Source organism: Mauremys reevesii, linkage group 9 (genome assembly GCF_016161935.1).
Source record: "Mauremys reevesii isolate NIE-2019 linkage group 9, ASM1616193v1, whole genome shotgun sequence".
NCBI classification, from domain to species: domain Eukaryota; kingdom Metazoa; phylum Chordata; order Testudines; family Geoemydidae; genus Mauremys; species Mauremys reevesii.
The window spans coordinates 2,087,638-2,109,827 of NC_052631.1; the positions used below are offsets into that span (position 1 = coordinate 2,087,638).

Genomic DNA, 22,190 nt, shown 5'->3' on the forward strand with positions numbered 1-22,190 from the left:
AGCCCTGGCTGGGATGATTTAGTTGGGAATTGGCCCTGCTTTGACCAGGGGGTTGGACTAGATGACCTCCTGAGGTCCCTTCCAACCCTGATATTCCATGATTCTAGGACCCAGTGTAGAACTGGGCCAGACTCAGGACAAGAGAAAGGAGAGACCACCTTCAGAGCACTGCGGAAGAGGAAAGTCCATGCCATGAGGAAATACAGGAAGCTCTATTTTTAAGGTATCAGAGGGGGAGCCGTGTTAGTCTAGATCTGTAAAAGCAGCAACTTTTTGCTACTCTATTTTTAAAGAAATTGTTGCATTAAAAAAGTTGAATTCCAGAAATTAATAGATATAAATTACAACACTCACGGCACAAAGTATTATGTCTCCATTCTCTGCAGATCCCAGCATTTGTGCACGACTCTGCATATGCCTGCAGCCCATTGCATAGGGACACTGTCTGTCCCTCAGTCTGACACATGTCGTAAACACAGTTTTCCAAGAAATTCTCTGGAGCTACTGTGGCGTGGCAGTCCTTGAAGATACCTACGTAAGTCAAGAAACAAACAGAATCACAGAAAGAGAAGATGGAAGAAGCCAAGCATCACCACTAACCATCCCCCGTCATGGCAAGGTGTCAGTGCTCCTGGGCCGGTGTAGGCTGAGTAGGTTTCTATATTCAGCCAGACCAAAACCTGGAGCTGAAGACACCCAAACACTGATGAGATTTGGCTCTGTTTGGCTTAGGCCTGTCTCTTCCATTTACAGTGTGAGTACAACGTAACTCAAAGTGGATACACTTGTTCTTGATTTACAGCTAGCAACACCCTGCTAGTTACTGTCTCCGGAGGAGGGAGTGCCTAAACCACTTGAGAGACCCCTGTAATAAAGGGGGGGAATGGGGAATGCTGCATTATGTCTCTGCTGCAGCAGAGTGCAAGTCAACGGAAGCTCTGGGCAGGCAGGAGCTGCAGAACTAGGCCCTCAAAGTGCAATTCCCAAATAATCTTCACATCCTGGTGCCATCTCAGTGCAAGATCCAGTCTGAGCAGGTAACTCAGCGCAACCCCTGGGGTTTCTAGTGCGGCTTTTAGTATTGGGGGCTGTACACATTTCAAGGGGGACTCAGCGCTGTGGGCGCCAGGGAGCAGGGGCCAGGTGGAGGCACGTGCATGCTGTAATTTGGAGTGACTTCAATCCGTTTGCCCAGGACTAAGCCACTGCCATAGTACCTGCGGGGTCGGTGATGATGCCACAGGCTGTGTTCTTCCTCGCTTCACTCTCCAGCAGGGGGTCACAGTCTGGTACTGGCTGAGGGGAGCATCTGAGCAAGGCAAGGGAAAGAAAATCTTTTGATGTTTGTTTCTTTATCTCCCCGGGCCAGAACTGCAAAGGACGATGCCACGTCTGCACAGCAGGCACCATTTTATTACAGCCACCGAGCGGAATCCAGGCTCCCTGACAGGCTGAGTTCTGCCCCCACTCCTACAACACAGGAGGGGGCTCCCACTCCTGCACTGGCCACTGTGGGGTGCTCCACAGCTCAGATGGAGTTGAATTAGGGGTGGGACAAGCTGCTGCAGGAACCAGTGAATCTATCTGGCTCCTGACGGGGACAGCAGGTGACCTCCCACCCACCAGCAGGTCTTCCTGGATTGGGAGACAGCAGAGCCTGAAGACAGATGGTAGCAGGCCAGCCACTCACTCCTTGCTTATGGGCAACTGGAGAGGGGGTTCCTGGGTGTACTGGACAGGATGGGAGTTGTGCTCAGCCCTAGCAGGACACTGGCTGGTGGAGTCACGGATGGGCGCCCTGTGGCTGAGTATGCAGCAGGCTTTCCTAGAGCTTTTGTAGCAAAGACCAACTGATTAGCTCCTCTCTGTACATACATGGTGTTATTCTCTGCCACTAGCCAGCTGTCTCCAAGCTCAGTGGAATCTCCTGCAGTGCTGCCATTCGGCTTTATGTTGTCATCCTTTGCATCACCATTGTAATTACCTATAAAAAATGAAAAACGTGCAGAATACTTGAAATTCACAACTTCAGAATGCACATTAGCGTGTGGTTGTCCAAGATATTTTAAGGAACTGGCTAGCGTGTATGTGCACGAGTGCCCTCTCCAAAGAGTAAGAATTGCTCCCTACGCGTCTCAGATGCCGTGCTGTTAACAGCTGATGAAGATTCTACTTTAGATTAAATGGTAGCGGTCTGTGTTTTTGGAGGAAATGGTTTGGCTTTCTGATTGTGTCACATCACACGGTGACTCGGGTAAACAGGTTACAATACAATAAGAACTAACCTGCACCCTTACACTCAAACTCCATCATTTCTGAACCTTAAAAGCCATCTGGATAACAGTCTGGAAATAGGAAAATACTCAAGGAAATGTCATCCGACAGGGAACTTCCAGTCCATCCAGATCCAGGGAGAACCAGAAACCTCACAACACAACGTGCTCTTGCAATTTAATTCCACGTCTTGGGTGTAATTGAAAAGCTCCAGATCATATGACTTGAAGGTTCTCAAGAACAGGGATACTCACCACACAGACCACAGAGCTGCCCCTTGTAACAGCTGGAAACTGAGACCTCTACATAGTGATTGCCGTCAAATCTGACCCAGAGTCCGAAATCAGTTTCCAAGAGCACATAGCCCCCGCTGATCTGGACCTTGATCTTGTTTTCAATCACCACAGGCAGGTTCCTTCTGGTGCCATTCACCTGTACAACACGTTGGGAAAATCTGGTCATGACTAAGTACCCCCATAATTCCCAGTGAATGGCCCATGAATAGTCTAGCCAACTAGTTCCCTGGCAGGACTGTTCTCACTCACACTGGGAATTTGGAGGAAATATGACAGAATGTTCACAGAAAGCAAGTTTCAACTGCCAATGCTGAGTATTCTCAGTGGAAGCCTAATTCTAAGAAGCCACCCGACCAATGAGGAAACAGAAACCCACCAGGAGACCTATACAGCCAATCAAATGTCTCAATTTCTGCAGGTCTCAGTTGAAGGCTGTCAGATTATTAAAATTCTCCTTTTAAATAACACGTCACTTACATTCACTTTCCTGTTCTTCAGCAAGGAAATCTGACTTCCATAGACATCCACGTGCACTGCCTTTACATAGGAAACTTTGGTATTGGAGCCCCTGTGCTCATTGGTGGTGGACACGTCAAAGGGTGGAAGCCCCCTGGAGTCGTTGCAGACTTTGGAGAGGGTGTAAGTGCAGTTTCCCATGAAATGGTGAACTCTGCCGTCAAACGTGTAGTAATGCGGGTCCCCTGAGGCACTGCAGGTGGCACGGCCTTAAAAGGAAGAAATGTGGAGTAATCCCATGCAAATCCCTACCCCGTTACTGCAGCGCTGTCGCTTGCGCTCCACCAAGCACGTCACGTTGGTGCGCGCTTCCTGCTCACGCCACTTGAGAGCTAACAGGAACAGCATCAACCGGGCACAGAGTGGGGAGGAGCCAGGACAGCTGCCCCATCCCTAAATGCCATCTTGCTGTAACTGGAAGTCATCTGCGAGGCTCCCTGGAAACTCAGGGAAGTCATCCTCTCTGATCTGGCTCTTGAACTGGTGATGTGGAAACTAGGCTGAGACCTTCCAAACTCATTTTCCCTTGTGATCAGAGACAAGATCTGAACCCTGCTCTCACAGGGGGAGTGGGGCTTGGGAAGAAGCCAGGAGTGATCACTGGCAGGTCATGTTCCTTTCTGTTTGTGCACTCTCCAGAGAGGAAGCTCCCATGTAAAGCAACCCATTTCACCACTTGAGTAGCTAAGGGACGAACCCAAGGCTCTACTGCAAGTCAGTGGCGTCTCAAGGTAAACTAACAAGATAACTTGACTCCCTGTATCCTGCTTTTGCCAGAAAAAACCACTTCCTTTACAACCAAGACAGTGATTATTCTAATCCGTACGCAGTTCACATTCCTATTCCATACCCAGCAGTGTGATCTCTGAACACACACGAAACTGACAATTGCATTGTGGTTGTGTGCAACGCTCTGGAAATACGTTATGGATTTTTCAACCTGTATTACTTAGAAATGCAGAACCCAGAACCAAGCAATCATTTCTAAAAAGAGCACTCTTTGTATAGGCTGCATCCCCTAGTCCCAGCTCCAACACTACGGCTTTGGTTCTAAGTTGGAGCCAAACCCGGAAGGGACGTAGTTAATGGAAGCGCATAAGATGTGATTAAATGCCCCTGAGAAGAGTTTGCAAGAGTTTGCTCTGTCCGGTCTGACCCCAAACACTAGGGCTGGCCCCAGGTTGTCCTCCAGCAAGACTCAAAAGCTCAAACAAACCTGGACTAGTTCCACACCTGGCTAGAGCTACCAGTTGCTTTACCATGTGTAAGGGGGAAAGGATTTGGGTAGCACCGATGGAATAACACTACCCGAGGGGCTGGTCTGCATTCCAGTTGGACTGGCCTTCCTAAAACGGGATTGTGGAGTTTTCAAATGGTTAGACTGGTCTACACCTAATCTGCATTCTGGCACCAATTTCTCACCCCACATGTGAATGGGCAGGAGATTTGTCCAATATGGAGGAACTCACGTTACCTGTCTGACAGGGCTCTACTGTAGTTGGAATTGCAGTGGTCGGGGATTTTCCTGGCAAAATATACAAAGGAAATAACATTAAGAGGTTGGTCATTGTGTTCTGTGAAGAATAGAATAGGAAAACTCTAGTGCAGTTTTCTGTGAGACTGGAATTCATCGCGTCTGAGAAATGTGGTTCTAGAAACACAGAGCACATGGCATATATCAAAACAGCAACAGCTCTAAGAATTCCTCACAATCAACAGATTGAATGTGTCTCTACCCCCTCCCCCCACCCCCAAGTACTAGGCTGTGAGCAAAGAGAAGGGTTTATTCTCAGCAACAGTCTCCTAGCAGCTTTACCTGTGGTACTTTCTTCTGCTGTGGTGCTTATTGTGTGGGGCGAAGAGGTCTCCGAAGCAGGGGTTGTATCTTGCACTGTTGTAGACTCTAACAAGAGATGATCACAGCGTTGGTTAGTGAGAACCAAGAACCCAGCGTGAGGTTCAGTAACATACATGGGGAGAACTGTGGCCTCTTCTTCAAAATGGACCCTTCATTCTGCATCCCAAATGTTACGTTATCTGAACCCTCATCTGAAAGCAGCCACCAAGTTCACAGCCACCAGGAAATGTCAAGGAGATTGAGAAAGCACTGAGAGATCCACGTTACCTGATGGACGGGTGCCTACTGTAGTTGGACTTGAAGTAATCGGGGCTCCTGGAAAAAGATACAAAGAAATTTACGTTGAGAGGCTGGTCATTCTGTTCTATGAAAAGTGCCATAGGATAACCCTTGGATAGGTTGGATAGAATCAGCCATCAGCTCCTTCCTGTGAGATCGCATAAAGAACAAGGTATCTGGAGAAAGCCCTTCTGGACCAGAAACACTTAATTGCTGAACTCACACATGGCACCTTTTCTCAGGGAGAACTCACCAATGGGGTGACAACCCAGCTCCCCATCCTGAACACTGCATATCTCCTGCGCTCCACACTCCCAGCCTGTGCACGTGATGTTGTTTTTGCTGTTGCAGGTGCAGCGCTCGGTGCAGGCGTCGTGTGTGAACCAGTTTTCACCCAGCTGTTGGAGAAAGGAGAAGCACTTGAATATATAATAGTACAGTATGAAGTCTATCGAGTAGTGTCACCCTAGTGCAGTGGTTTTGAAACTGTGGGTCGGGACTCTGAACTGGGTCGCAGAATGTCAGGCACTGGGTCGTGGCGGCTCTGGTCAGTACCGCCCCCCGGGCTGTTAAAAGTCCCGTCGGCGGTGCTGCCTGGCGGAGGCAGGCTAGTCCCTACCTATTCCGACACTGCACAGTGCCCCCGGAAGCTGGGGGAGCGAGGGCGGGAGGGTTCTGTGGGTGAGAGCCACGTAGAACCGCTGCCATGCCTCCACGTATGAGACAGACGTGCTGCTGGCCGCTTCTGGGGTGCAGCGCGGTCCATGGTGCCATGACAGGCATGAAGCCTTCCTCTGCACCCGGCTGCGCTGCTCACTGGGAGCCGCCGGAGTTAAGCCCGTGCCCCAACCCCGCGCCGCAACCCCCTGCCCCAGCCCTGAGCCCCTCCCACACCCCAAATCTCTCATCCCCAGCTCCATTGCCTCGTGGGCATCAACAATTTTCTTCAACTGGCTCACCAAAAAAAAAAGTGTGAAAACTACCGCCCTAGTGGATAATCAAAGGAGTTGGGAACGGTTAAATGCCTTTGACGCTCTCCATGCTACGAGCTCCTTCCCCAGCGAGACACTGTGGCCCAGGAGGAGGTGTCCGGGACCGCGACAGGTGAGACCTGTGTTCTATTCTCAGCACTGGCCTGCTGGAGGAGCTTATGCAAGCCACCTGACTGCTCAGTGCCTCAGTTTCCCCCTCTGTAAACTGGGCATAATGATACCCACCTCCTTGGTTAAGCGCTTTGAGATCTGCTCTTGCGAAGAGCTAGGAATGGTTAATATTTACATGAAAATTAGATCCACACAGCCCACTGACCTGAGCCCAGATGAAGTTCGTCTCTGTTCATTAATTATGATCAGTTACAATGACACTGAAAGAATCTGGGATTGTTGTTTCTGTTTCTAGGTGCTCAGGGTAACTTGCCTGATGATAGTGGTTGTTTCCATCCACACAACCGCAGCTGCTCTCCGGCACACAGGTGTCTCCACTCAGAACGTAGCCTTCCTTACAGAAACAGCCTTCCACTGGTAAGGAGCTGCAAGGGCTAAATGCAGAGGGAGTCACGCAGGTGGAAGGACACCTGCTCCCACAGCTCTCGTACTGGCTTCCTGCTGGACAGGAGATTGCTGCAAGGGATAAGAAAAACCCAGATCACTGAAAGGAAAAGATCCCAAAGCAATTCTCTTGAAACTTCCCTTGTTTGTTTCAGGACAGCAATGGCTTGTTAGACCACCTTCAAAGCACTGCGGAAGGGGAAAGTCCATGCCATCAGGAAATACAGGACGCTCTATTTTTTAAGAAATTCTTGCATTAAAAAAGTTGAATTGCAGAAATCAACAGTTATAAATTACAACACTCACGGCAGAAAGTATTATTTCTCCATTCTCTGCAGATCCCAGCATTTGTGCACGACTCTGCATATGCCTGCAGCCCATTGCATAGGGACACTGTCTGTCCCTCAGTCTGACACATGTCGTAAACACAGTTTTCCAAGAAATTCTCTGGAGCTACTGTGGCGTGGCAGTCCTTGAAGATACCTACGTAAGTCAAGAAAGAAACAGAATCACAGAAAGAGAAGATGGAAGAAGCCAAGCTTCACCACTAACCATCCCCCGTCATGGCAAGGTGTCAGTGCTCCTGGGCCGGTGTAGGCTGAGTAGGTTTCTATATTCAGCCAGACCAAAACCTGGAGCTGAAGACACCCAAACACTGATGAGATTTGGCTCTGTTTGGCTTAGGCCTGTCTCTTCCATTTACAGGGTGAGTACAACGTAACTCAAAGTGGATACACTTGTTCTTGATTTACAGCTAGCAACACCCTGCTGGTTACTGTCTCCGGAGGAGGGAGTGCCTAGAGCACTTGAGAGACCCCTGTAATAAAGGGGGGGAATGGGGACCACTGCACTATGTCTCTGCTGCAGCTCTGTGCAGGCAGGAGCTGCAGAACTAGGCCCTCAAAGTGCAATTCCCAAATAATCTTCACATCCTGGTGCCATCTCAATGCACGATCCAGTCTGAGCAGGTAACTCAGAGCAACCCCTGGGGCTTCTAGTGCAGCTTTTAGCATTGGGGGCTGTACACATTTCAAGGGGGACTCAGCGCTGTGGGCCCCAGGGGGCAGGGTCCAGGTGGAGGCACGTGCATGCTGGAATCATTTGGAGTGACTTCAATCCGTTTGCCCAGGACTAAGCCACTGCCATAGTACCTGCGGGGTCGGTGATGATGCCACAGGCTGTGTTCTTCCTCGCTTCACTCTCCAGCAGGGGGTCACAGTCTGGTACTGGCTGAGGGGAGCATCTGGGCAAGGCAAGGGAAAGAAAATCTTTTGATGTTTGTTTCTTTATCTCCCCGGGCCAGAACTGCAAAGGACGATGCCACGTCTGCACAGCAGGCACCATTTTATTACAGCCACCGAGCGGAATCCAGGCTCCCTGACAGGCTGAGTTCTGCCCCCACTCCCACAACACAGGAGGGGGCTCCCACTCCTGCACTGGCCACTGTGGGGTGCTCCACAGCTCAGATGGAGTTGAATTAGGGGTGGGACAAGCTGCTGCAGGAACCAGTGAATCTATCTGGCTCCTGACGGGGACAGCAGGTGACCTCCCACCCACCAGCAGGTCTTCCTGGATTGGGAGACAGCAGAGCCTGAAGACAGATGGTAGCAGGCCAGCCACTCACTCCTTGCTTATGGGCAACTGGAGAGGGGGTTCCTGGGTGTACTGGACAGGATGGGAGTTGTGCTCAGCCCTAGCAGGAGACTAGGTGGTGGAGTCATGGATTGGCGCCCTGTGGCTGAGTATGCAGCAGGCTTTCCTAGAGCTTTTGTAGCAAAGACCACCTGATTAGCTCCCCTCTGTACATACATGGTGTTATTCTCTGCCACTAGCCAGCTGTCTCCAAGCTCAGTGGAATCTCCTGCAGTGCTGCCATTCGGCTTTATGTTGTCATCCTTTGCATCACCATTGTAATTACCTATAAAAAATGAAAAACTTGCAGAATACTTGAAATTCACAACTTCAGAATGCACATTAGCGTGTGGTTGTCCAAGATATTTTAACCAAGTGGCTAGCGTGTATGTGCACGAGTGCCCTCTGCAGGAAACTGTAAGAATTGCTCCCTACGCGTCTCAGATGCCGCGCTGTTAACAGCTGATGAAGATTCTACTTTAGATTAAATGGTAGCGGTCTATGTTTTTGGAGGAAATGGTTTGGTTTTCTGATTGTGTCACATCACACGGTGACTCAGGTGAACAGGTTACAATACATTGAGAACTAACCTGCATCCTTACACTCAAACTCCATCATTTCTGAACCTTAAAAGCCATGTGGATAACAGTCTGGAAATAGGAAAATACTCAAAGAAATGAACTTCCAGTCCATCCAGATCCAGGGAGAACCAGACACCTCACAACACAACCTACTCTTGCAATTTAATTCCAGGTGTTGGGTGTAATGTGCAGGTGGCTGGGTGTGTTGGTGGCCCCTGACCTGCAAGAGGTGAGAGTAGATGACGTAGTTTGTCCCTTCTGGCTTAAACTCTAGCACTCCAAATTTCATAGCCCCATTTTCATCCCAGAGAAAAGTGGATGAGCGTCTGGGCTGCTGGATGGGTATTCCACGTAACGGGGTACACTGGCCCTTTAAGCCTAGAGGCAGCCAGAAGACTCCGTTCCAGGAATACTGCAAGGAACAAAGACAAAGGAAATGGCCTACGCCAGAAGAGAGGAAGCGGTCGCAAGGGAATGAGTAGTTGGATGGGAAAACCCAGGACACTACCCCATAAGGGCCCGAGCCCGGTAGCCCTGTAGTGCCGGGCGGGGCAGGATTCCTCTCTCTCCCAGCCAAGTGGGGGGAGCTCTGCCGAGGAGGGCAGTACATATGGTGCCTTCTCCCTCAGAACACGGAGAGGCTGACAGGAGAAGGAAGCCAAAGCCAGAAGGCTGAGCTCCAGCTGGGAAGGGCTGGGAGTGGCAGCTTCACCAGGAGCAGACGGGCACAGAAGGAGAGCCCCGGGTGTGGTAGAAGAGCCAGAGCTTTGCACTGTTTCTTGTTTTGAAACGAACCCCAGAGGGGAGTGCGCACAGCCAGAAGGGGGCGCTCAAAGGGCAGATGCCCTGATACATCCCTGTTGAACCTGCTGAGGTTCAACTATTGCCAGGCTTCTCTGCTGGCAATCTAACTGGTCTCTGCTCGCTCCAGAGGGGAGTTTCTCCCTCGTCACCCACGTGCGATAAAAGCTGGAGTCTCTTTTGCTGTGTCACTGGGTCAGAACTGGGTCTCTTACATGCATCAAACACATGCCTCTGACCTGTGTCTGGCATCTGCTCTATTCTGTCTTGATGGACTCTCAAGGGCTCGCTGTGGTTTCCCTGCTGCACAGCACCCAACACTTGGTTGCGCTTGACAAAGAATGTCAAATAATTGTGGTGATTAGACGTGAAAAGGACGTACACTGGGTTATCTAGTCCATCTCCTCGGCTACTTCAGCATTGTTCCCTAGGGGATATTTCCTAATGCTTTGTCTTGCAGCAGACCCACCTCCACTTCAGCTGGACAACAAAAAGCAGCTCTAAAAAGAAGGCTCGGTGATCAGAGGAGCTATGGCCTGTGCTCGGTCTGTAACTACGACAGTGCTGAGACAGTATGGATCTGCGAGTCCAAGGAACAAGACAGCAGAACAGAATAGCTCAGGACAGCTGGTAAACGGTGACTTGGAAATCTCTCCTTAGCCACAAGAACGGCCTTAAAGTTTTATTGTTGTTTCCAAGTTTAAAGAAATGAAAAGCATAGATTAGGCCGGATAGTCCCAATCAGAGAGAGACAGACACACTGCGATGCAAGTGAGAGAAAAAAAGATATGAGGGGACGTTGACCAGAGGCATCCAGGGCAGAACTGGGATACTATTTAGACTGTAGTTTTGAATGTGAGATTCCTCTCCTGTTAAAAATGACATCTGCAGTTGTCATTTCTGACACTCGAGTTAACTCCTGGGTAACCAGAGTTCTTATAAGTTACGACTGCCAGGTACCCAAACAATAATGGTTCCTTTTCTCCAATGCCCTAAATGGCAGCCCATACAAGACAGACTAGCTTACTCTGGGATAAACATAACACCATACAAAAACCCCAACCAATCCCCAAACTTCATGATTAATTGAAAAGCTCCAGATCATATGACTTGAAGGTTCTCAAGAGCAGGGATACTCACCACACAGACCACAGAGCAGCCCCTTGTAACAGCTGGAAACTGAGACCTCCACATAGTGATTGCCGTCAAATCTGACCCAGAGTCCGAAATCAGTTTCCAAGAGCACATAGCCCCCGCTGATCTGGACCTTGATCTTGTTTTCAATCACCACAGGCAGGTTCCTTCTGGTGCCATTCACCTGTACAACACGTTGGGAAAATCTGATCATGACTAAGTACCCCCATAATTCCCAGTGACACGCCCACAAATTGGCTAGCCAACTAGTTCCCTGGCAGGACTGTTCTCACTCACACTGGGAATTGGGAGGAAATATGACAGAATGTTCACAGAAAGCAAGTTTCAACTGCCAATGCTGAGTATTCTCAGTGGAAGCCTAATTCTAAGAAGCCACCCAACCAATGAGGAAACAGAAACCCACCAGGAGACCTATACAGCCAATCAAATGTCTCAATTTCTGCAGGTCTCAGTTGAAGGCTGTCAGATTATTAAAATTCTCCTTTTAAATAACACGTCACTTACATTCACTTTCCTGTTCTTCAGCAAGGAAATCTGACTTCCATAGACATCCACGTGCACTGCCTTTACATAGGAAACTTTGGTATTGGAGCCCCTGTGCTCATTGGTGGTGGACACGTCAAAGGGTGGAAGCCCCCTGGAGTCGTTGCAGACTTTGGAGAGGGTGTAAGTGCAGTTTCCCATGAAATGGTGAACTCTGCCGTCAAACGTGTAGTAATGCGGGTCCCCTGAGGCACTGCAGGTGGCACGGCCTTAAAAGGAAGAAATGTGGAGTAATCCCATGCAAATCCCTACCCCGTTACTGCAGCGCTGTCGCTTGCGCTCCACCAAGCACTTCACGTTGGTGCGCGCTTCCTGCTCACGCCACTTGAGAGCTAACAGGAACAGCATCAACCGGGCACAGAGTGGGGAGGAGCCAGGACAGCTGCCCCATCCCTAAATGCCATCGTGCTGTAACTGGAAGTCATCTGTGAGGCTCCCTGGAAACTCAGGGAAGTCATCCTCTCTGATCTGGGTCTTGAACTGGTGATGTGGAAACTAGGCTGAGACCTTCCAAACTCATTTTCCCTTGTGATCAGAGACAAGATCTGAACCCTGCTCTCACAGGGGGAGTGGGGCTTGGGAATAAGCCGGGAGTGATCACTGGCAGGTCATGTTCCTTTCTGTTTGTGCAGACTCCAGAGAGGAAGCTCCCATGTAAAGCAACCCATTTCACCACTTGAGTAGCTAAGGGACGAACCCAAGGCTCTACTGCAAGTCAGTGGCGTCTCAAGGTAAACTAACAAGATAACTTGACTCCCTGTATCCTGCTTTTGCCAGAAGAGACCACTTCCTTTACAACCAAGACAGTGATTATTCTAATCCGTACGCAGTTCACATTCCTATTCCATACCCAGCAGTGTGATCTCTGAACACACACGAAACTGACAATTGCATTGTGGTTGTGTGCAACGCTCTGGAAATACGTTATGGATTTTTCAACCTGTATTACTTAGAAATGCAGAACCCAGAACCAAGCAATCATTTCTAAAAAGAGCACTCTTTGTATAGGCTGCATCCCCTAGTCCCAGCTCCAACACTACGGCTTTGGTTCTAAGTTGGAGCCAAACCCGGAAGGGACGTAGTTAATGGAAGCGCATAAGATGTGATTAAATGCCCCTGAGAAGAGTTTGCAAGAGTTTGCACTGTCCGGTCTGACCCCAAACACTAGGGCTGGCCCCAGGTTGTCCTCCAGCAAGACTCAAAAGCTCAAACAAACCTGGACTAGTTCCACACCTGGCTAGAGCTACCAGTTGCTTTACCATGTGTAAGGGGGAAAGGATTTGGGTAGCACCGATGGAATAACACTACCCGAGGGGCTGGTCTGCATTCCAGTTGGACTGGCCTTCCTAAAACGGGATTGTGGAGTTTTCAACTGGTCTACACCTAATCTGCATTCTGGCACCAATTTCTCACCCCACATGTGAATGGGCAGGAGATTTGTCCAATATGGAGGAACTCACGTTACCTGTCTGACAGGGCTCTACTGTAGTTGGAATTGCAGTGGTCGGGGATTTTCCTGGCAAAATATACAAAGGAAATAACATTAAGAGGTTGGTCATTGTGTTCTGTGAAGAATAGAATAGGAAAACTCTAGTGCAGTTTTCTGTGAGACTGGAATTCATCGCGTCTGAGAAATGTGGTTCTAGAAACACAGAGCACATGGCATATATCAAAACAGCAACAGCTCTAAGAATTCCTCACAATCAACAGATTGAATGTGTCTCTACCCCCTCCCCCCACCCCCAAGTACTAGGCTGTGAGCAAAGAGAAGGGTTTATTCTCAGCAACAGTCTCCTAGCAGCTTTACCTGTGGTACTTTCTTCTGCTGTGGTGCTTATTGTGTGGGGCGAAGAGGTCTCCGAAGCAGGGGTTGTATCTTGCACTGTTGTAGACTCTAACAAGAGATGATCACAGCGTTGGTTAGTGAGAACCAAGAACCCAGCGTGAGGTTCAGTAACATACATGGGGAGAACTGTGGCCTCTTCTTCAAAATGGACCCTTCATTCTGCATCCCAAATGTTACGTTATCTGAACCCTCATCTGAAAGCAGCCACCAAGTTCACAGCCACCAGGAAATGTCAAGGAGATTGAGAAAGCACTGAGAGATCCACGTTACCTGATGGACGGGTGCCTACTGTAGTTGGACTTGAAGTAATCGGGGCTCCTGGAAAAAGATACAAAGAAATTTACGTTGAGAGGCTGGTCATTCTGTTCTATGAAAAGTGCCATAGGATAACCCTTGGATAGGTTGGATAGAATCAGCCATCAGCTCCTTCCTGTGAGATCGCATAAAGAACAAGGTATCTGGAGAAAGCCCTTCTGGACCAGAAACACTTAATTGCTGAACTCACACATGGCACCTTTTCTCAGGGAGAACTCACCAATGGGGTGACAACCCAGCTCCCCATCCTGAACACTGCATATCTCCTGCGCTCCACACTCCCAGCCTGTGCACGTGATGTTGTTTTTGCTGTTGCAGGTGCAGCGCTCGGTGCAGGCGTCGTGTGTGAACCAGTTTTCACCCAGCTGTTGGAGAAAGGAGAAGCACTTGAATATATAATAGTACAGTATGAAGTCTATCGAGTAGTGTCACCCTAGTGCAGTGGTTTTGAAACTGTGGGTCGGGACTCTGAACTGGGTCGCAGAATGTCAGGCACTGGGTCGTGGCGGCTCTGGTCAGTACTGCCCCCCGGGCTGTTAAAAGTCCCGTAGGCGGTGCTGCCTGGCGGAGGCAGGCTAGTCCCTACCTATTCTGACACTGTGCAGTGCCCCCGGAAGCTGGGGGAGCGAGGGCGGGAGGGTTCTGTGGGTGAGAGCCACGTAGAACCGCTGCCATGCCTCCATGTATGAGACAGACGTGCTGCTGGCCGCTTCTGGGGTGCAGCGCGGTCCATGGTGCCATGACAGGCATGAAGCCTTCCTCTGCACCCGGCTGCGCTGCTCACTGGGAGCCGCCGGAGTTAAGCCCGTGCCCCAACCCCGCGCCGCAACCCCCTGCCCCAGCCCTGAGCCCCTCCCACACCCCAAATCTCTCATCCCCAGCTCCATTGCCTCGTGGGCATCAACAATTTTCTTCAACTGGCTCACCAAAAAATAAAGTGTGAAAACTACCACCCTAGTGGATAATCAAAGGAGTTGGGAACGGTTAAATGCCTTTGATGCTCTCCATGCTACGAGCTCCTTCCCCAGCGAGACACTGTGGCCCAGGAGGAGGTGTCCGGGACCGCGACAGGTGAGACCTGTGTTCTATTCTCAGCACTGGCCTGCTGGAGGAGCTTATGCAAGCCACCTGACTGCTCAGTGCCTCAGTTTCCCCCTCTGTAAACTGGGCATAATGATACCCACCTCCTTGGTTAAGCGCTTTGAGATCTGCTCTTGCGAAGAGCTAGGAATGGTTAATATTTACATGAAAATTAGATCCACACAGCCCACTGACCTGAGCCCAGATGAAGTTCGTCTCTGTTCATTAATTATGATCAGTTACAATGACACTGAAAGAATCTGGGATTGTTGTTTCTGTTTCTAGGTGCTCAGGGTAACTTGCCTGATGATAGTGGTTGTTTCCATCCACACAACCACAGCTGCTCTCCGGCACACAGGTGTCTCCACTCAGAACGTAGCCTTCCTTACAGAAACAGCCTTCCACTGGTAAGGAGCTGCAAGGGCTAAATGCAGAGGGAGTCACGCAGGTGGAAGGACACCTGCTCCACAGCTCGTACTGGCTTCCTGCTGGACAGGAGATTGCTGCAAGGGATAAGAAAAACCCAGATCACTGAAAGGAAAAGATCCCAAAGCAATTCTCTTGAAACTTCCCTTGTTTGTTTCAGGACAGCAATGGCTTGTTAGACCACCTTCAAAGCACTGCGGAAGGGGAAAGTCCATGCCATCAGGAAATACAGGACGCTCTATTTTTTAAGAAATTCTTGCATTAAAAAAGTTGAATTGCAGAAATCAACAGTTATAAATTACAACACTCACGGCAGAAAGTATTATTTCTCCATTCTCTGCAGATCCCAGCATTTGTGCACGACTCTGCATATGCCTGCAGCCCATTGCATAGGGACACTGTCTGTCCCTCAGTCTGACACATGTCGTAAACACAGTTTTCCAAGAAATTCTCTGGAGCTACTGTGGCGTGGCAGTCCTTGAAGATACCTACGTAAGTCAAGAAAGAAACAGAATCACAGAAAGAGAAGATGGAAGAAGCCAAGCTTCACCACTAACCATCCCCCGTCATGGCAAGGTGTCAGTGCTCCTGGGCCGGTGTAGGCTGAGTAGGTTTCTATATTCAGCCAGACCAAAACCTGGAGCTGAAGACACCCAAACACTGATGAGATTTGGCTCTGTTTGGCTTAGGCCTGTCTCTTCCATTTACAGGGTGAGTACAACGTAACTCAAAGTGGATACACTTGTTCTTGATTTACAGCTAGCAACACCCTGCTGGTTACTGTCTCCGGAGGAGGGAGTGCCTAGAGCACTTGAGAGACCCCTGTAATAAAGCGGGGGAATGGGGACCACTGCACTATGTCTCTGCTGCAGCTCTGTGCAGGCAGGAGCTGCAGAACTAGGCCCTCAAAGTGCAATTCCCAAATAATCTTCACATCCTGGTGCCATCTCAATGCACGATCCAGTCTGAGCAGGTAACTCAGCGCAACCCCTGGGGTTTCTAGTGCGGCTTTTAGTATTGGGGGCTGTACACATTTCAAGGGGGACTCAGCGCTGTGGGCCCCAGGGAGCAGGGTCCAGGTGGAGGCACGTGCATGCTGTAATTTGGAGTGACTTCAATCCGTTTGCCCAGGACTAAGCCACTGCCATAGTACCTGCGGGGTCGGTGATGATGCCACAGGCTGTGTTCTTCCTCGCTTCACTGTCCAGCAGGGGGTCACAGTCTGGTACTGGCTGAGGGGAGCATCTGGGCAAGGCAAGGGAAAGAAAATCTTTTGATGTTTGTTTCTTTATCTCCCCGGGCCAGAACTGCAAAGGACGATGCCACGTCTGCACAGCAGGCACCATTTTATTACAGCCACCGAGCGGAATCCAGGCTCCCTGACAGGCTGAGTTCTGCTCCCACTCCCGCAACACAGGAGGGGGCTCCCACTCCTGCACTGGCCACTGTGGGGTGCTCCACAGCTCAGATGGAGTTGAATTAGGGGTGGGACAAGCTGCTGCAGGAACCAGTGAATCTATCTGGCTCCTGACGGGGACAGCAGGTGACCTCCCACCCACCAGCAGGTCTTCCTGGATTGGGAGACAGCAGAGCCTGAAGACAGATGGTAGCAGGCCAGCCACTCACTCCCTCACTCCTTATGGTCAACTGGAGAGGGGGTTCCTGGGTGTACTGGACAGGATGGGAGTTGTGCTCAGCCCTAGCAGGAGACTAGGTGGTAGAGTCATGGATGGGCGCCCTGTGACTGAGTATGCAGCAGGCTTTCCTAGAGCTTTTGTAGCAAAGATCAACTGATTAGCTCCTCTCTGTACATACATGGTGTTATTCTCTGCCACTAGCCAGCTGTCTCCAAGCTCAGTGGAATCTCCTGCAGTGCTGCCATTCGGCTTTATGTTGTCATCCTTTGCATCACCATTGTAATTACCTATAAAAAATGAAAAACTTGCAGAATACTTGAAATTCACAACTACAGAATGCACATTAGCGTGTGGTTGTCCAAGTTATTTTAACGAAGTGGCTATGTGCACATGTGCCCTCTGCAGGAAAGAGTAAAAATTGCTCCCTACGTGTCTCAGATGCTGTGCTGTTAACAGCTAATGAAGATTCTACTTTAGATTAAATGGTAGCGGTCTATGTTTTTGGAGGAAATGGTTTGGTTTTCTGATTGTGTCACATCACATGGTGACTTGGGTGAACAGGTTACAATACAATGAGAACTAACCTGCATCCTTACACTCAAACTCCATCATTTCTGAACCTTAAAAGCCATGTGGATAACAGTCTGGAAATAGGAAAATACTCAAAGGAATGTCATCCTACGGGGAACTTCCAGTCCATCCAGATCCAGGGAGAACCAGACACCTCACAACACAACCTGCTCTTGCAATGTAATTCCAGGTGTTGGGTGTAATGTGCAGGTGGCTGGGTGTGTTGGTGGCCCCTGACCTACAAGAGGTGAGAGTAGATGACGTAATTTGTCCCTTCTGGCTTAAACTCTAGCACTCCAAGTTTCATAGCCCCATTTTCATCCCAGAGAAATGTGGATGAGCGTCCAATAAGCATCTGGGCTGCTGGATGGGTATTCCACGTAACGGAGTACACTGGCCCTTTAAGCCTAGAGGCAGCCAGAAGACCCCGTTCAAGGAATACTGCAAGGAACAAAGACAAAGGAAATGGCCGACGCCAGAAGAGAGGAAGCGGTCGCAAGGGAATGAGTAGTTGGATGGGAAAACCCAGGACACTACCCCATAAGGGCCCGGGCCCGGTAGCCCTGTAGTGCCGGGCGGGACAGGATTCCTCTCTCTCCCAGCCAAGTGGGGGGAGCTCTGCCGAGGAGGGCAGTACATATGGTGCCTTCTCCCTCAGAACACGGAGAGGCTGACAGGAGAAGGAAGCCAAAGCCAGAAGGCTGAGCTCCAGCTGGGAAGGGCTGGGAGTGGCAGCTTCACCAGGAGCAGACGGGCACAGAAGGAGAGCCCCGGGTGTGGTAGAAGAGCCAGAGCTTTGCACTGTTTCTTGTTTTGAAACGAACCCCAGAGGGGAGTGCGCACAGCCAGAAGGGGGCGCTCAAAGGGCAGATGCCCTGATACATCCCTGTTGAACCTGCTGAGGTTCAACTATTGCCAGGCTTCTCTGCTGGCAATCTAACTGGTCTCTGCTCGCTCCAGAGGGGAGTTTCTCCCTCGTCACCCACGTGCGATAAAAGCTGGAGTCTCTTTTGCTGTGTCACTGGGTCAGAACTGAGTCTCTTACATGCATCAAACACATGCCTCTGACCTGTGTCTGGCATCTGCTCTATTCTGTCTTGATGGACTCTCAAGGGCTCGCTGTGGTTTCCCTGCTGCACAGCACCCAACACTTGGTTGCGCTTGACAAAGAATGTCAAATAATTGTGGTGATTAGACGTGAAAAGGACGTACACTGGGTTATCTAGTCCATCTCCTCGGCTACTTCAGCATTGTTCCCTAGGGAATATTTCCTAATGCTTTGTCTTGCAGCAGACCCACCTCCACTTCAGCTGGACAACAAAAAGCAGCTCTAAAAAGAAGGCTCGGTGATCAGAGGAGCCATTGCCTGTGCTCGGTCTGTAACTACGACAGTGCTGAGACAGTATGGATCTGCGAGTCCAAGGAACAAGACAGCAGAACAGAATAGCTCAGGACAGCTGGTATACAGTGACTTGGAAATCTCTCCTTAGCCACAAGAACGGCCTTAAAGTTTTATTGTCGTTTCCAAGTTTAAAGAAATGAAAAGCATAGATTAGGCCGGATAGTCCCAATCAGAGAGACAGACACACTGCGATGCAAGTGAGAGAAAAAAGATATGAGGGGACGTTGACCAGAGGCATCCAGGGCAGAACTGGGATACTATTTAGACTGTCGTTTTGAATGTGAGATTCCTCTCCTATTAAAAATGACATCTGCAGTTGTCATTTCTGACACTCTAGTTAACTTCTGGGTAACCAGAGTTCTTGTATGTTACGATTGCCAGGTACCCAAACAATAATGGTTCCTTTTCTCCAATACCCTAAATCGCAGCCCATACAAGACAGACTAGCTTACTCTGGGATAAACATAACACCGTACAAAAAACCCAACCAATCCCCAAACTTCATGATTAATTGAAAAGCTCCAGATCATATGACTTGAAGGTTCTCAAGAGCAGGGATACTCACCACACAGACCACAGAGCTGCCCTTTGTAACAGCTGGAAACTGAGACCTCCACATAGTGATTGCCGTCAAATCTGACCCAGAGTCCGAAATCAGTTTCCAAGAGCACATAGCCCCCGCTGATCTGGACCTTGATCTTGTTTTCAATCACCACAGGCAGGTTCCTTCTGGTGCCATTCACCTGTACAACACGTTGGGAAAATCTGGTCATGACTAAGTACCCCCATAATTCCCAGTGACACGCCCACAAATTGGCTAGCCAACTAGTTCCCTGGCAGGACTGTTCTCACTCACACTGGGAATTTGGAGGAAATATGACAGAATGTTCACAGAAAGCAAGTTTCAACTGCCAATCCTGAGTATTCTCAGTGGAAGCCTAATTCTAAGAAGCCACCCAACCAATGAGGAAACAGAAACCCACCAGGAGACCTATACAGCCAATCAAATGTCTCAATTTCTGCAGGTCTCAGTTGAAGGCTGTCAGATGATTAAAATTCTCCTTTTAAATAACACGTCACTTACATTCACTTTCCTGTTCTTCAGCAAGGAAATCTGACTTCCATAGACATCCACGTGCACTGCCTTTACATAGGAAACTTTGGTATTGGAGCCCCTGTGCTCATTGGTGGTGGACACGTCAAAGGGTGGAAGCCCCCTGGAGTCGTTGCAGACTTTGGAGAGGGTGTAAGTGCAGTTTCCCATGAAATGGTGAACTCTGCCGTCAAACGTGTAGTAATGCGGGTCCCCTGAGGCACTGCAGGTGGCACGGCCTTAAAAGGAAGAAATGTGGAGTAATCCCATGCAAATCCCTACCCCGTTACTGCAGCGCTGTCACTTGCGCTCCACCAAGCACTTCACGTTGGTGCGCGCTTCCTGCTCACGTCACTTGAGAGCTAACAGGAACAGCATCAACCGGGCACAGAGTGGGGAGGAGCCAGGACAGCTGCCCCATCCCTAAATGCCATCGTGCTGTAACTGGAAGTCATCTGCGAGGCTCCCTGGAAACTCAGGGAAGTCATCCTCTCTGATCTGGGTCTTGAACTGGTGATGTGGAAACTAGGCTGAGACCTTCCAAACTCATTTTCCCTTGTGATCAGAGACAAGATCTGAACCCTGCTCTCACAGGGGGAGTGGGGCTTGGGAAGAAGCCGGGAGTGATCACTGGCAGGTCATGTTCCTTTCTGTTTGTGCAGACTCCAGAGAGGAAGCTCCCATGTAAAGCAACCCATTTCACCACTTGAGTATCTAAGGGACGAACCCAAGGCTCTACTGCAAGTCAGTGGCGTCCCAAGGTAAACTAACAAGATAACTTGACTCCCTGTATCCTGCTTTTGCCAGAAGAGACCACTTCCTTTACAACCAAGACAGTGATTATTCTAATCCGTACACTGTTCACGTTCCTATTCCATACCCAGCAGTGTGATCTCTGAACACACATGAAACTGACAATTGCATTGTGGTTGCGTGCAACTCTCTGGAAATACGTTATGGATTTTTCAACCTGTATTACTTAGAAATGCAGAACCCAGAACCAAGCAATCATTTTTAAAAAGAGCACTCTTTGTATAGGCTGCATCCCCTAGTCCCAGCTCCAACACTACGGCTTTGGTTCTAAGTTGGAGCCAAACCCGGAAGGGACGTAGTTAATGGAAGCCCATAAGATGTGATTAAATGCCCCTGAGAAGAGTTTGCAAGAGTTTGCTCTGTCCGGTCTGACCCCAAACACTAGGGCTGGCCCCAGGTTGTCCTCCAGCAAGACTCAAAAGCTCAAACAAACCTGGACTAGTTCCACACCTGGCTAGAGCTACCAGTTGCTTTACCATGTGTAAGGGGGAAAGGATTTGGGTAGCACCGATGGAATAACACTACCCGAGGGACTGGTCTGCATTCCAGTTGGACTGGCCTTCCTAAAACGGGATTGTGGAGTTTTCAAATGGTTATACTGGTCTACACCTAATCTGCATTCTGGCACCAATTTCTCACCCCACATGTGAATGGGAAGGAGATTTGTCCAATATGGAGGAACTCACGTTACCTGTCTGACAGGGCTCTACTGTAGTTGGACTTGCAGTGGTCGGGGATTTTCCTGGCAAAATATACAAAGGAAATAACATTAAGAGGTTGGTCATTGTGTTCTGTGAAGAATAGAATAGGAAAACTCTAGTACAGTTTTCTATGAGACTGGAATTCATCGCGTCTGAGAAATGTGATTCTATAAACACAGAGCACATGGCATATATCAAAACAGCAACAGCTCTAACAATTCCTCACAATCAACATATTGAATGTGTTTCTACCCCCTCCCCCCACCCCCAAGTACTAGGCTGTGAGCAAAGAGAAGGGTTTATTCTCAGCAACAGTCTCCTAGCAGCTTTACCTGTGGTACTTTCTTCTGCTGTGGTGCTTATTGTGTGAGGTGAAGAGGTCTCCGAAGCAGGGGTTGTTTCTTGCACTGTTGTAGACTCTAACAAGAGATGATCACAGCGTTGGTTAGTGAGAACCAAGAACCCAGCGTGAGGTTCAGTAACATACATGGGGAAAACTGTGGACTCTTCTTCAAAATGGACCCTTCATTCCGCATCCCAAATATTACGTTATCTGAACCCTCATCTGAAAGCAGCCACCAAGTTCACAGCCCACCAGGAAATGTCAAGGAGATTGAGAAAGCACTGAGAGATCCACGTTACCTGATGGACTGGTGCCTACTGTAGTTGGACTTGGAGTAATCGGGGCTTCTCCTGGAAAAAGATACAAAGAAATTTACATTGAGAGGCTGGTCATTCTGTTCTATGAAAAGTGGCATAGGATAACCCTTGGATAGGTTTTTATTAGACTGCAAATGACCATGTGTGAGAAATGTGATTCTAGTA

General features: G+C 49.4%; 1 protein-coding gene across 1 annotated transcript in view; it reads right to left on the bottom strand.

Annotated features, from left to right (window-relative positions):
• LOC120372032 (IgGFc-binding protein-like) overlaps positions 1–22,190 on the bottom strand; it is a 93,859-nt gene that overhangs the window by 21,912 nt on the left and 49,757 nt on the right. Inside the window, exons 52-69 of the mRNA XM_039488715.1 lie at positions 13,599–13,646; positions 13,290–13,376; positions 12,948–12,998; positions 11,444–11,691; positions 10,925–11,102; positions 8,580–8,688; positions 7,922–8,013; positions 7,077–7,253; positions 6,640–6,842; positions 5,477–5,621; positions 5,212–5,259; positions 4,903–4,989; positions 4,561–4,611; positions 3,048–3,295; positions 2,529–2,706; positions 1,876–1,984; positions 1,218–1,309; positions 355–531 (exon numbers count right to left, since the gene is read on the bottom strand). Coding sequence (XP_039344649.1) covers positions 355–531; positions 1,218–1,309; positions 1,876–1,984; positions 2,529–2,706; positions 3,048–3,295; positions 4,561–4,611; positions 4,903–4,989; positions 5,212–5,259; positions 5,477–5,621; positions 6,640–6,842; positions 7,077–7,253; positions 7,922–8,013; positions 8,580–8,688; positions 10,925–11,102; positions 11,444–11,691; positions 12,948–12,998; positions 13,290–13,376; positions 13,599–13,646 — 2,328 coding nt within the window. The remainder of the gene's footprint in view (positions 1–354; positions 532–1,217; positions 1,310–1,875; positions 1,985–2,528; positions 2,707–3,047; positions 3,296–4,560; positions 4,612–4,902; positions 4,990–5,211; positions 5,260–5,476; positions 5,622–6,639; positions 6,843–7,076; positions 7,254–7,921; positions 8,014–8,579; positions 8,689–10,924; positions 11,103–11,443; positions 11,692–12,947; positions 12,999–13,289; positions 13,377–13,598; positions 13,647–22,190) is intronic.